The following is a 15,200-nucleotide window of genomic DNA, read 5'->3' as shown; positions in this document are numbered from 1 at the left end:
ATGAGGTGGAGGTGCTCAGCACCCACTCTGATTCATGCACGAGCCTGGAATTTGCCGCTTGCTGCCAGATGATGCAGGGACAAAATAACAGGGCCGAGAGAGAGAGAGAACAGTTGCCATGTCAACATATATTTGTGTTCTCCCTTTTGAAAGCTGTTGCAAATTGAGGCAAGCTGCAGTTCGGGCAGCATGATGGATGCTGGCCCAGGTATTATTTTAGACTGTATGCTAGGTGGAGGTGCATATGATGCCTCTTGCCATTTTAAGGTAATTTAACAGGTTCCTGTGTCCTAATGCACATTACAGTAATAGGCAAGTCATTAGACTAATGTTGATAACATAAGAGACCTCCTGGATCAGACCAAAGGTCCATGTTGGCTTGCATCCTTTCCTCACATTGGCCAACCAGGTATCTCTGGGAAAACCACAAGCAAAACCTGTGTGCAGCAGTGGCTCTCCTCTCCTCTTGTGAGTCCCAATAACTGTTATTCAAAGGCGTTAGAACACAGCTTGTGGCAAGTAGCCATTTGGAGCCTTATCCTCCATGGGTTTGGTATAATTCTCTTTTGAAGTTGGTGGCCATCACTTGGTCTTGTGGGAGTGAATGTCATTGTCAGCGACATGCTGTATGAGGACCAGGGCTTTTTTCCCAGCCAGAACTCACTGGAGCTCAGTTCCTGCACCTCTCAGGTGAGCGCCATTGCCATTATAAGAGAACAAGGGAGGCATTCAGGGTGAGTCCTGGCACCTCTTTTTCTAGAAAAATGACATTCTTCCTGATACTGTTTTCAGGTTTCCTGGATTGAACTTGTGCACTCACTTTCCCCCTCCTCATTCTCTCAAGTGAATTATCCCTCCCCTTTTTGTTTGGCGCAAACTGCAATGCACTTGTACATTTCCATCCACGTGTTCTCCTCCTCACCATGATTAACTCAAACCATCTTGCAAACCCGCTTCTGACCAGGGTTGCAAGCTGTGGTCCAGATCTGACCATAGTAAAAAGGGCACTGCAGATGTTATATACCAGGGGTCAGCAAACTTTTTCAGCAGGGGGCCAGTCCACTGTCCCTCAGACCGTGGGGGGGGGGAGAGATATTGAAACAAGATTTTGATAAAGTGAATGATATTAAAACTAAACTAATAATTGTTCAAAAAAAACCAAAATTAGCTTAAATCTCCCAAAAGAAACCTTGATATAGAAAAAAACATAAATTTCTCAAAGAAACCTCCAATTAAAGTAAACCTTGATGAGGTGCCGGCTGAGTGAATCGTTTCACTGGAAAATCTCTATCTGTTTCCTCAGAAGGAAAATATTTAGGGGCTGAGGTTTTCTTATCAAAAACTAGACAGGAACTGTAGACTCTGAAAAGAACTGAAAGCTACACCACAGTCTGGGGTGAAATTCCCCAAAATAAGACTCTAGTTTTGTTTAAATCAAAGGTTAGCTAATCCTATGAGACAGTTCAAATAATGAATATCATAGCTATTTGAAAAAGATTAGGTAGAGGGCTGTGAAAGCTCTCCTAGTTGTGATGTTATAACGCCATTGCTAAGACTGTCTTATTAGTTTAGTTTTAAATCATTCACTTTATCAATAATACCTCGTTTCAGGGATTTATCACGGTATAGTTTTGTTCATGAGTGAAGGTGGCAGATGACCCTGTAGAAAGTCCAGAGCTCCCCGGAGAGCAGCATCCATTTGGCTGCCAGACAACTTGGGAGAGAGAAGATTCAGCAAGTAGCAATAGAAGAAAGAGAACTGCCAATGACTATACAAGTCTCTCTCCATTTCCTCTCAACCTTTGTTGAGTTAGCTCCTTTTTGAGCTCATTGATCTACAGTTCTGCTCCCTCCAATCTCATTGAGTAAGGAGTCCATTGTTTTACTTAAGCACCACCGAAAAACAAGAAAGGCACCATCCTCACAAAAGGACAACCATTTGCATTAAAAATTGCACATGCTGATCTATATGTACTGTATATGTATCCATATCTATAAGAAGCCTGCTAATCAGAAAAGGAGCTAAATGCTGACATCTATGATTCTCTCTCTTGCTTACAGCGAAGGATGGGGGGGGTCTGTGCCTCTCCAGCTTCCAGCAGTGGTCAAGGATGGTGGGAGCTGAAGAGCAACGACACCTCCGCACCCACCCAATATATGAACTGAATTTGAATTGGGGAAGGGGACGGGAGACAGAGGGAAGCCAAAGGAAAGGAAAGAACTACAGCTCCCATGAAGCTCTCTGAGCCGAGTGGCTGCTCCGAACCCCCCTCTGGCGGCGATTGTGAGCAAGTACGTTCTCCATCCGGCTTAGGACCAGGTGGCTAAAGGGAGCTTCATTCGTGGTAGGCTGCGCTGCTGCAGAGACCCGGCGAGGAGCCTGATTTAGGCGGAGCGGGGTGCGGGGCTGCTGAAAGGAAAGGGAGGGCGCAGCAGCAGCCCCCTCGGGCACCTCGAGTCCCAGGGCTGGGAAGGTGGGCAGGACTCCCATCTGCGCGCGCGCAAAAAAGGAGACACGCATCGATGAGGACTTGGGGGGCCAAAGACGAGCCGTCGACGAGCCTTTGAGACGAGAGGCCCCCCCCCTGCAAAAAATTAAAAGCCCTCCGAGAGAGACGCTTTGCAAGCCGCTGGAGACGTGAGATCTCTCCCCGCCGCTTGCAGCAGCCATGGGGAACCGAGGAATGGAGGATCTCATCCCCTTGGTCAACCAGCTCCAGGATGCTTTCGCTGTCATCGGCCAGAACGCCGACCTCGACCTGCCCCAGATCGCTGTGGTTGGAGGGCAGAGCGCCGGGAAGAGCTCCGTCCTGGAAAATTTCGTCGGAAGGTAAGGGAGCTGGTGGTATTTATTTAAACCATCTATTTTATTTTATACCATCCCCCGCGCCCGCACCTTAATTAGTCCTGGACTTCTGCGGATGCTCGCGCAGAGCAGACATCCGGCTTAATGCGCGGAAGTCCCCCTCCTGCCGCCCTTGCCCAGTGGAAATCCGAAATAGCGGGGAAACGGAGGCTAGGGAAGGGGAGGGGAGGGATCTAGAGCCGCTTTGGCTCCCTGCGATGGGCGAGCGGGAAAAGCTCTCCCCCCTCTCACGCAGCCATTCCTCAGCACTGCGGATTCGCCCTCCGCGCCGAGGATGTTGCAGAAAAACAGGAAGCCCCCGTGATTGGCAGGTGACATTCCACGAGCCATCACCTTCATCAGGATGAGGGGGGACTCCGCATCCTTCTCCCACCCCGAAGGGATAAGATAATGTCCCTGTTTACTGGCAAGCCTCCACAAGTGGCGCGTTTGCATTTCACATACGCTAAAACTAGGGGGAATCTATAGATGGATCTCTCTCTCTCTCTCTCTCTCTCTCTCTCTCTCTCTCTCTCTCTCTCTCTCTCTCTCTCTCTCTCTCTCTCTCTCTCTCTCTCTCTCTCTCTCTCTCTGTGTGTGTGTGTGTGTGTGTGTGCGCGCACCTCTGTTTCCTTCTGTTTGGGTGGGTATGAAATGCAATTCCTGCCCTGAGAACGAGATCACGATCGGTTTCAATGAAAAGATGCTTGCCGTTTGAAGGGAAGGGCTTGGGGTGGAGGTGAGCATCAGTGTGTGTGCAGACAGTTTGAAGGGCGGGGGGTGGGCGCGTTATAGCAACATCGCCCGCCGCCTCCTCCGCTGCTCGTTGGAGTGATTTACTGCACAAAAGGAGCCATTTGGAGTGCGCGCGCGGGGGGGGGAGTTGTTAGAGGAAGAGCGAAAGGAGGCAATCCGAGGTCTGGTGCTGTGCCGTGTCCACATCACCGCGCAGGGGAGATTTGACGGTTTTAATCCTAAATCATTTATTCATTTAGAGAGGCGGGGGGAAAGCTCCATGTAGGAAGGCAGAATTGCTCCTGGGGCAGAGCGAGGCTGGGAGGAGAGTCCGTCTCTTCCTCTGTTTCTTCCTCTCCCCCCCACCCGCTTTTTCATTATGTTGCTAGAGGGCAATTGCAGGGCTGCGGTGAAGTGTGTGTGTGTGTGTGTGTGTGTGTGTGTGTGTGTGTGTGTGAAGATAGGAAGGAAGAGGAGGTTGCTTCAAGGAGAGTGTTTGCCATCTTCTGGAGATTTTCAAAACCCGGTCAAAAGCCTCTCTGTTATGTAATCTCAAGATGGTAAAGAAATGTCATGGTAGGGAGCTTAGCCATATTTTTGGATTTTCTGTTTTTGGATTCATCACCATTCTCTCCCTCCCTCCCTCTTGCAAAATGATGCAATTTATGCATCAATGTGTGTTTTTCCACATTGCAATTTCCGAAGCTGCTTATAGGGGTGGAGAGAAGAGCCAAGTGTAACGGTTCTGCTGGTCGCATATGAAATAAGCACCTTGTCAAGAAATGTCTTAGTGATGCACCACACTTTCACGGCCAAGATGTGCTAAGATCAGCGCCTTCCCCCTAGGAGGTATTTGCCTCCTCTGTTTATAAGCCTCGCCTTGGACACAATCCTGCACCAGGTGAAATTCCAGGAAGGACTGGGGAGGGGGTGCTGCTGAATGCAGCACACCTTTTGCTTGCTTATATTTGTCTGGTTTCACAGGGAATTAGTTACCCAACAGATAAAAGATGGGAGGTGGTTATTGACTAGGCCAGCTAGCAATATGGCTTAGCATCTCTTAGGTATACTCTTCTCTGTGTATCCTGGGTGATGGCATGTTGAGGATCCAGGAGGGAAGATGAAATGTTTGCTCCTTTGTAAGGAAAATCAGCATTTTGGGTGCCCCCTTTTAGTAGTAAAATACTGGTGATGGTTTCCTTTCATGTGACCTTCAAGCCAACCTCCAGAAACCTCTGCAAATAGCAGGCAATCAGGAAAGGTGGCTCACACAGGCTGTTCCTGCGGGACACTTATGAGCTGGCTGGTAGCGGTTTGATGCTTATTTTAATTCATTTCCATTGGGAAGACTTCACTAAGGCTAGGAGATTGGTACCTGGTGATTCCCACTGAGAGAAGAGGGGCTTCTGGAAACAAGCCGTATTTTAATTTTCTATACAATATATTTGGTCACCCTTCCCTCTCTTCATGTCCACAATGAAAGTGTGTGTGTGTGTGTGTGTGTGTGTGTGTGTGTGTGTGTGTGTTTAAAATAGCACTGATACCTTTGCATCTCAAATGGCCACTTCCAGCTCCATTCTTGACCAAAATGACCTGAGAGCTGTTGAATTTCATTTAGGATCAGCATTGTTAAGAGACAGCCCAAGCTGCAAAACTGTATGTCTCTACTGCTGCTTCCACAGCAAAAACCTAAAACAACAGACATCCAAGGGGGCTGTTTATTATAGGATTGAAAAACCTTCACTGGGTGCACATTTGGAATGTCCTGGGGTTTTTGCTGGCATGCCCAGGTTGATTGTATGTGGAATCAATCACTCCCCACCTCGCAAAGACTATTATTGTTGTCATCAACTCAGCTGGAAAAAAAAATGGGGGCCTGCAGCTGGGGTGGGGTGGGGGAGTTGGCTAGACCTTTTTATTAGCCAGCTGCAATGTGGCCTGATAAAAAAAGTCCTTATTGCAAAAAGTCCAATCTTTTAGGGAAGCAGGTTTTGGGGAATCGTGCAACCTGGATTTGCTGGTACGTGCTTGAATCCCACCTCCAAAAGAGTGACAGACTGGAACTATCCTTTGGCCATGAGACAAGTGATGCATTCATATTTCTGTTGTTTATTGGAGTGCCTGGTGGATGGAGGGCAGGTGAATGAATGGGTTTCTGCATTTTGTCCTCTTCTGATTGGTCTCTTCTCCAAGAGAGCCTGCAGGGATGTGACCTCACTAGATTTCCTTCAGTCGTCTCCATGGCAGCAGCAGATCCACAGTGCTGCAGTTTCTTTAGGTCTTGAAGGGTTCCAAGCAGAGCTGTTGAGCGAGAGGGCAGAGGAAAAGTTAAATCCTTCCAGATAAATTATTGGGGGGGGGGAGGGGCCAAGATGCCATCTCCTGATATCAAATGCCGTCAGAGGGTTAAGTGGCTTAGAAGACTGAGTTGGGGAGTGTGGTGTGTGTAGCCTATTGCAACTGCATTTGAAATGCTATATAGGTTGTTCTACATTACAGCAATAAATTGTGAAGATGGCAGCAGGCAGCTGTGTTTTGATAACACACCCCTTTGGCTGTGTCTGATAGCTTTAAAAAAACCTACAAAACCATTCTATAATCCTGCTGATGAAGTGTGTCTTTTGAATACTGGCTTCTGAATGGTCTGAGGCTGCAGTTACACACACACACACACACACACACACACACACCCTGAATAAAAGTAGGTACAAAACAGCATTGTGTAGATTGGCTTCAAACAGGGTCAGAAGGATGCACAGGCCTTCTGCTGAACTGATGAGTAGTAGGGGAATAACCGAGTCTTGACAATCAGGCTGACTTCAATATGTGCTTTACACACACATTGACTCTATGCACTGAAACCTTCAGATTTTAAAATGGTTGTTCTTTATGCAATTCTTAGAATTCTTTCATGAAGGCCTCTAGTCCGCCATTTGCAGACCTGGCAGAGCGGGGGCCATTTTTTAAGGAATGGAAAGTGGTTCTGTTAGGCTTGAAGGCAAAAGTCTGGGGCCCTCAGCTGAATGAGCAGGAATGGTCTCCCAACAGAGCCACATTTTATCCCAAGAGGTTTAAGTCCCTTTAAAAAATCCACCATTTATAACCCACCTTTCCTCCAAGGAGCACAAAGTGCACACATTTTATGTATTTGTGTATATTGTTTTCTTGCATAAGGCTAGCAGTGACAGTAAACAGAAACACCAGTCACAAGGTCTACAAATGAAATGCAAAATACAACCTGTAACCACAAAGCCATTATAGAGATGGTTTCAAACCATATGATATCTCTCACATATAAATCTAATATAAATCTTGCATTACAGTTCAAAGTGTGCAGCAATCAATTGTTCATAGTTGATGAAATAACAATAATAATAATAATAATAATTTATTATTTATACCCCGCCCATCTGGCTGGGTTTCCAGGTGAAGGACATCAGCCCAGCCATACCCTTCTTGCCACTTCTGGTAATGCCTTGTATTCTCCCGCAAGGTGGACACACGATTATCCAACTGCCATTTTTCCTCACAACCACCCTGCAAGGTAGGTTGGGCTGAGAGAGAGTTTCTGGCCAAGTGAACTACATGGCTGAGTGGAGATTAGGACCTGGTCTCACAGGTCTACGGCTAGTGCTGCTACCACTATATCACACTGCACAAGTCCCTAACTGCACCACTGAGGATGGAAGGTGCCTGGAGCAAGCAGAAAGCTGTAGCCTACAGGCTACAGACAGTGATCCCAAATGAGGGTGTTAAGCAGATGAGGGATCTTTATAGCTGGCACCACAGTGGGACTGGTTCTCCCAAGACCCATGGCTGGATCTACACTGAGCTGTTTAACATTATATCCCCCTATTAGAACAATATCAGATATGCTGTTCTAAAACGACTCAGGGCACACTTGCTTATTAAAACATTTTTCTCCCTTGGTTTTTTCTGTCAAATGTAAGCAATACCCAGCAACACCATTTTCCAAAATGCTGTTTCTCTCCCTGCTGCTGGTTGCTGGTTGCTCTGTTCCGCCCTCTGGTGTCAAACTTTAATCCTCCCTCCCTCCCCCCTCCCTGTCCTTTGTTATCTGCCCCTTGAATACCATCGGAGGGGGTTCCCAGTTTTAATGCAGTATCAGTGTTTCACCGATATAGCAGCATAAAATGATTAAAAATTAAGCAATAAAAAAGACAACATAATAATGCATTATGAACTAAAAAGTAGGACGTCTTGTGTCCATCTACATTATCAAAACCATTCCTAAACCCTTCCTTAATGTTAAAAACCATGAGTGTAGATCTGCCCCATGAGGCTTCTGGGTAGGGCCGGCCCCACCACAAGGCAGAGTGAGGCTGCTGTCCCAGGTAGCAAATTCTGAAGGGTGGAAATTGGCTAGAAATGTGTGTCATATGTTCTGCCCTGCAGCCCCTAAGCTAGCTTGCTGCCCTCGCATGGCTGGTGCACCAGTGAGGCAACCTGCCTTGGGTGGCATTCTGCTTCCACCCCACCGGGGGGGGGGGTCCTGGATCTTTTTCTGGAGGGGAGTGTTGGTGGCACGTCTTCCCTCAGGCACCAAAGGCGTTTCACTAAATTCCTCGATTAGGATGTGCATGGGTCTCAATCTCTTTTAACACTGAGCATGCATTTAGCACCCACCCAGAACATGCTCAGAACCAAGGTTCCCACCTCACCATGAACACTTTTACATCTTTAAACATTTCTGCTCAAATATAGAGTGGTGGTACCTGGGAGACTAGGGTACAGGTCCCCACTCAGTCAAGGAGCCCTCTGGGTGACCTTGGGCCAGTTACTGCCTCTAGGCCTAACCTATCTCGAAGGGTTGTTGTGAGGATAAAATGGGGAGGAGGAGAACTGTGTTCCACCTTGTGCTCCATGGAGGAAAAAGGTGGCAATAAATGCAATAAGTAAGTAAGTAAGTAAGTAAGTGACACGGGTGGCGCTGTGAGTTAAACCACAGAGCCTAGGGCTTGCCAATTGGAAGGTCGGCGGTTCGAATCCCCGCGACGGGGTGAGCTCCCGATGCTCGATCCCTGCTCCTGCCAACCTAGCAGTTCAAAAGCACGTCAAAGTGCAAGTAGATAAATAGGTACTGCTCTGGCGGGAAGGTAAGCGGCATTTCCGTGTGCTGCTCTGGTTCACCAGAAGCGGCTTTGTCATGCTGGCCACATGACCTGGAAGCTATACGCCGGCTCCCTTGGCCAATAACACGAGATGAGCGCCGTAACACCAGAGTAGGTCATGACTGGACCTAATGGTCAGGGGTCCCTTTACCTTTAAGTAAGTAAGTAAGTAAGTAAGTAAGTAAGTAAGTAAGTAAAAAGTGTTTTTCCTTCAAGTAGCCTGTGGTTTTCATTTTTATTGGGGGGGTGGGGGGTGGTAAAAAATGAGACAACAGAAATCACCTTGAAATGAGTACTGAGCCATTTTGGGTGCCAGTCCCAAATGAACTTTGTTTTTGGCATCCGTCTGTCTTGAGAGAGAATGGAGTGTGCCTCTGGGGGTGAAGTCAAAACCACTGGAGAATCACAGCGCTTTCTGTGACTGCAGAGACTGACTCATAGCTGCTGCCTCCCATGTTATCCTTGCTGCATAGCTGCCAAGTTATCCCTTTTTTAAAGGGATTTTCCCTTATGCTGAATAGGCTTCCTCGCGAGAAAAGGGAATACTTGGCAGCTATGCCTTGCTGTGCTAATAGCACTGAGGTGACCTCCCCTCATTGTGTCTGGAGGTCCTGGGCTGTCCAGACAATAAGACGGCCTCCTCTTAGCCGCACTGATGTGGTCCAAAGGAAAGCAGAGCAAGACTTTGGCACCCGCTGGGCTGCAGGAGTCTTCAAACAAACAAACAGAATTGGAGAGTCCAGCACCTGCCAAGGTAGTCTGTCCAGTCTGGTCAGGGATGCTGGGGTGGGGTGGGGTGGGGAGTCTGACAACACCAGGGCGGAGGGAGGTAAAGAGTGGTGCCAAAATGGCAAAGAAACTGAAAGTGTATAGCCAGTGGCGATTCTACGTAAAGCCTCATAGAAGCACAGTGGCCAGCAGGAATTGATGAAAACCCAGTCCTCCTATGGTAGTAATGCTAGGAGTTGGACAGGGCATTTATCTTGGATCAAACCTAAATACTAAGAACTGATCGACGAGTTTTAATTCACCATGCTAAGGGTGCCTTTGAAATTCTTTCATTGGAAAATTCAGCTTCCTTTCTCATGTAGAATAGAGGTGGGTCACACCCAGTGAGCTTCATGGCCAACACTCTAACCAGGGCCGTCTCAAGCACGTCGGGTGCCCTGGAGCCGTGGTGCGGAGATCGCTCCAGCGCCCCTGCCCCGTTTCTTGCCGCGGCTGGTGGGCGGGCACAGCGCGCAGCACGGGCCGGCACCCTGGCACCCCGCGCCACCCAGACTACCCCTAGAGCTGGCCCTGTGTGTAAGGTGGCTCAAGGCAAAGGCAGTGAACCTACAACCCTCCAGAATATTGTTGGACTCCCCTCAGTCCCAGCCAGCATGGCCAGTGGTCATGGACAATGGGAGCTAGAACCCAGCAACAGGTGCCCCACTCTGCTCTAGGGCAAGGCTACATAAACAGGCCAAGGCCAAGACAATGTGCTGCCTTATGCAGAGGACAAGATGGTGTGTGTCCCATCTGTTCCCCCATTCCATTTAGAGGTAAGGTAAAGGTAAAGGACCCCTGGACGGGTAAGTCCAGTCAAAGGCGACTATGGGGTTGCAGCGCTCATCTCGCTTTCAGGCCGAGGAAGCCGGCATTTGTCCACAGACAGCTTTCCGGGTCATTTGGCCAGCATGACTAAGTCGCTTCTGGTGCATGGAAGACCATGACAGAAACCAGAGCGCACGGAAATGCTGTTTACCTTCCTGCCACAGCAGTACCTATTTATCTACTTGCACTGGCATGCTTTCAAACTGCTAGGTTGGTAGGAGCTGGGGCAGAGCAACGGGAGCTCACTCTGTTGCGGGGATTCGAACCTCCGACCTTCTCATCGGCAAGTCCAAAGAGGCTCAGTGCACAGCTCCACCCACGCCCCCATTCCATTTAGAAAAGCAAACTGGACAGGTAGTTGACTCACTGCATCCCACACTGGCAGTGGGAGAGCACCTTGCACTGCACCTGAGGCTAATTTAGGGGATGGATGCCATGCATGGAACACACCCCTCTGACCTCCAATAAGGGGGAATGGCCAAAGGCCTCAGGAGGAGTGGCCAGCAGCTGCTGCAGTCCCACACCCCTGCTTTTCCTCTCTGTTGGTGATGTGTAAGCAGCCACCCTCACCTTACTGCTAGCCTCCAAGGCTCTCTGTCTGGCCACATTCACACCATACATTTAGAGTGCTAATTGCACCACTTTGAACAGGCATTGTTCCCCCCAAAGAATTCTGGGAGCTGCAGTTTGTTCAGGGTGCTGAGATTTCTCAGGAGGTCCATATTCCCTGTGAAGAGGGATTGTTAAACCACTCGGGGAAATTGTAGATATGGGGGGGGGGATAGGTGTCACTTAACAATTCTCAGCATCCTTAACAAGCTACACCTCCCATGAGTGTCTGCAGTGGCATCCTAGCATTCTAAATGTATGGTGTAAATGCGGCCCAAGCATTTTTGTCATGCCTTAAGCTCTGAACATGGCTTTTCCTGCCTGGGTGGAGGTTAGAGATGGGTGCGTATAAATAACTCAACTGTACAAATGTAACATTTACATTTGCTGTTCAGTTCATCACTGGTGTGTGGCCCTTGGAAGGTTTCCTAGATGTGAAAATGGCCCTCAAGTTGAAAAAGGTACCCCACACATCTGCCTCAGTGCATCACAGACTGAGTTTGTGTCCACCAAAAGTTGGCTGCCTGTGGTGTTCCTGCTGGCAGCTCCTGTCAGAGGCCGAGAGGTGGTGTGACTTGCCTAAGGTGACACAGGAGGTCCGTAGCAAGCGAGGGTCACCTAGCCTTTTAGCTGCTGAATCATATTGGTTGAGGAAGCAGACCCTGTATCTCCTCACAAGCTCCTCTCGGTCTGCTTCATTTATTCATTTATTGATTAAGTTTTTTATACTGCCCTACACCTGTAGAGACTCTGTAGGAGGATACTCTTGAGAGTCCCATGGACTGCAAGAAGATCAAACCTATCCATTCTGAAGGAAATCAGCCCTGAGTGCTCACTGGAAGGACAGATCCTGAAGCTGAGGCTCTAATTCTTTGGCCACCTCATGAGAAGAGAAGACTCCCTGGAAAAGATCCTGATGTTGGGAAAGATGGAGGGCACAAGGAGAAGGGGACGACAGAGGACGAGATGGTTGGACAGTGTTCTCGAAGCTACCGACATGAGTTTGACCAAACTGCGGGAGGCAGTGGAAGACAGGAGTGCCTGGCGTGCTCTGGTCCAGGGGGTCACGAAGAGTCTGACACGACTAAACAACAACACACCTGTAGATCTCAGGGCAGTTCACTACATAAAATTAAAATATTAAAACCACAAAATACATAGTAAAAATAACAAACAGAAACCAATAATCTCTGTTTCTACAACACATTTAAAAGACCATAGAATGTTAACCAGCTGAATGCCTGGTTGAAGAGAAACATTTTCATCTGGCGCCTAACTATCTGTAAAGAAGGGTCCAGGTGAGCCTCCCTGGGGAGAGCATTTCACAAATGGAGAGCCACTGCAGAAAAGGCCCGTTCTTGTGTTGCCACCTCCTGGTCCTCTTGTGGAGGAGGCACATGAAGAAGGGCCTCATGAGATATTAGGGTTGTCTAGGTAGGTTCATATGGAGAGAGGCAGTGCTGAAGGTATTGTGATCATGAGATGTTTAAGGCTGTATAGGTCAAAACCATCAGTTTGAATTGGCCCTGGTGAGCACTTGGCCACTGAATTCTGTACTAGCTGAAGTTTCCAAACCATCTTCAAAGGCAGCCCTATGTATAATGCATTGCAGTAATCCAACCCTGAGGTTACCAGAGCATAGACAACAATAGTTAGGCTGTCCCTGTCCAGATAGGGGCACAGCTAGGATACCAGCCAAAGCTGATGGAAGGCACTCCGGGCTACTGAGGCCACCTGAACTTCAAGCAACAGCAGAGGATCCAGGAGTACCCCCAGGCTACATACCTGTTCCTTCAGAGGGAGTGTAACCTAAGGTTACCAGACGTCCCTGTTTCCCGGGGACAGTCCCAGATTTACTAATCAGTCCCCTGACAAAATCCATCTACAGTCATACCTTGGGCTGTGAACGTGATCTGTGTGGGAGGCGTGTTCGCAACCCACAGCGTTCGCAACCCACACATACCTGCAAAGACCTGGATGGAAAAATCCGGGATCGGCAGCCGCGCGACACCAGACGTTGCGTAGACGCAACTTCTGGTGGTGCTTTGCTCTTCTATAGGCACCAGAAAATGGCGGTGCCAGTGCCGGAAGTCTCTTCTAGGCATGACCGGAAATGTGTAAAAGCGACTTCCGCACCGGCGTCGCCATTTTCTGGTGCCCATAGAAGGGCAAAGCACCACCAGAATTTGCACCTACGCATTTCTGGACACGCGTAGAAGCGACTTCCGCCGCCGCCATTTTCTGGTGCCCAAAGGAGGGCAAAGCGCCACCGGAAGTTGCGTCTACGCGTTTCCGGACACGCGTAGAAGCGATGTCCGGCGCTGGCGCCACCATTTTCTGGTGCCCATAGAAGGGCAAAGCGCCACCGGAAGTTGCGTCTACACATTTTCGGACACGCGTAGAAGCGACTTCTGGTGCTGGCGCCACCATTTTCTGGTGCCCATAGAAGGGCAAAGCGGCACCAGAAAAATGGCCGCGGGCAGAAGCAGATTTAAGGGAGAATAAGGGATAATAACAGATATGGGAGACTGCCGGGAAACGGTAGGAAAAAAAAGGAGTTTCCCAGCGAAAACGGGATACTTGGCAGCTATGAACCCACAGCACTCCTGCGCATGCGCTTGATTTGATGATTTGGCACTTCTGCGCATGATGTCATTTTTTGGTTTTGCGCATGCGCGAGTGCCAAAACCCAGAAGTATCCCATTCCGGTACTTCTGGGTTTGGTGTGGTCCGTAACCCGAAAACGTGCAACCTGCAGCGTTTGCAACCCAAGGTATGACTGTATTTAGTAGGAGGTTGAAAAGTGTCCCCGGATTCATTGAAAAAAATCTGGTAACCTTAGTGTAACCCCATCAAGAGCAGGCCACCTCCCACCCAGCTGGTCTAGGGACCCACCCACCAACAGTGCCTCAGTATTATCTGGATTGAGTTTCAGTTTGTTGGCTCTCATCCAGTCCATTACCGAGGCAAGACAATGGTCCAGCACATCCACTGTCTCACCAGCAGATGTAAAGGAGAAGTAAAGCTGCGTGTCCTCAGCATATTGCTGACAATATCCTCCAAAACTCTGGATGACCCCACTCAACAGTTTCATGTAGATGTTAAGCAGCATGTGTCCAACCTGACAGCTCGCTTGCCTCAGTGTCATCTACTTTCCCCGCAAACAGTCAGGATGAATGTGCAATAAACCGAATGTCCAGAATTGCCCCAATACTGTTGTTTCCTGCTCTGAGGAAAGTAGGTATAGATTTATAGCTGCACACCTGACCACTGATAGGAAAACCTATCCATTCAGAAAAAAATCAAGTGGAAAGAGCTGTACCTGGGCTTCATCAAGCATAGTGTCTGTCTTCTCCCTTGTGCAAAAACAAGCAAATCTGCTTGCGTATAGAAAACTACCATACAGGGAATTCAGACCCCTAATTCAGTTCTGCTGACAGGCCAGATTTATCAGGAGCCTCCTCTCCTACAACTGCCAGCTGGTAGCAGTCTTTCTAGCAGGCTACCTCAGTGGGAGGGATGGGAATCAGCAGGACTCATTCCACCAGCTCTGCAGAAAGCCCAGCTCCATCAAACTGTGCCCTTGAACTGTTGTCATTCAAGCTGGTCATTATAAGGACTGCTATGTAACTTTTAAGAATTTGCTTCCCACCCACTTCCATCGTGGTTCTGTTTTTCCTGTTGTGTTGTGTCTTATATTGTAAGACAGCAAGCTTTCTAAATAGGATGTCCTTTGCTGTTGTTTTGGTTGCAAGTCCACTAGGACTGTACAGCACCATGCACATTGATAGCAGTATCATCATCATCATCAACAACCAATCAAATTTTCCTTTCTATTTCCCTCTCCATTCAGATACCTGCTCTTCCACTTTCCTGAAGTGGTACAGACCAATAAAAGCTTTATGCTGAATATATAATAAACCATCTCTGAGAGTTTTGTTGCCAACCCATAAGCGCAATGTAATGCAAAGGGTTGTGTGTATGTGACATCTCTCTACACTATATTTGCACTGGTCTGTCACCATGTAGCTCCCACTGGGGGATTTGGAATGCCTCATCACAACAACCCTGGATTTCCATGAAGTCAGGGCTGGGTAGGGAATCGAAAGGGAAGTCAAGTTGCACAACAGCAGCGGCTGTGGCATAGGAGGAAGAAGGGAGGGGGAAACTGAGCATGGAAAAGTGGGGATTTAAAACAATGGGAGAGGTCCAAGACTCTTGGGAAGGGAGGAATGCTAAGGGGTTGTTGTTCGGTGTAGGCTTCTGTATTGTACGCATTGCCA

At 48.4% G+C, this 15,200-nt stretch overlaps 1 protein-coding gene across 14 annotated transcripts in view; it reads left to right on the top strand.

Moving 5' to 3' along the window:
• Positions 1 to 2,307: 2,307 nt before the first annotated feature.
• The window catches only part of DNM1 (dynamin 1), a 139,441-nt gene continuing 126,548 nt past the window's right edge, over positions 2,308 to 15,200 (top strand). For all 14 annotated transcript variants that reach the window (XR_015948767.1, XR_015948764.1, XR_015948762.1 and 11 more), the window contains exon 1: positions 2,308 to 2,830. Coding sequence is in view for 8 of the 14 variants with exons in the window: in XM_088665336.1 (XP_088521462.1) it covers positions 2,670 to 2,830 (161 nt within the window). In the remaining 6 variants the exon portion in view is untranslated. The remainder of the gene's footprint in view (positions 2,831 to 15,200) is intronic.

This window comes from Zootoca vivipara, chromosome Z2 (genome assembly GCF_965207765.1).
Source record: "Zootoca vivipara chromosome Z2, rZooViv2.hap1.1, whole genome shotgun sequence".
Lineage (NCBI taxonomy): Eukaryota > Metazoa > Chordata > Lepidosauria > Squamata > Lacertidae > Zootoca > Zootoca vivipara.
Note: the sequence above shows the minus strand (reverse complement) of the source record. Positions and strands in the feature narration are given on the sequence as shown.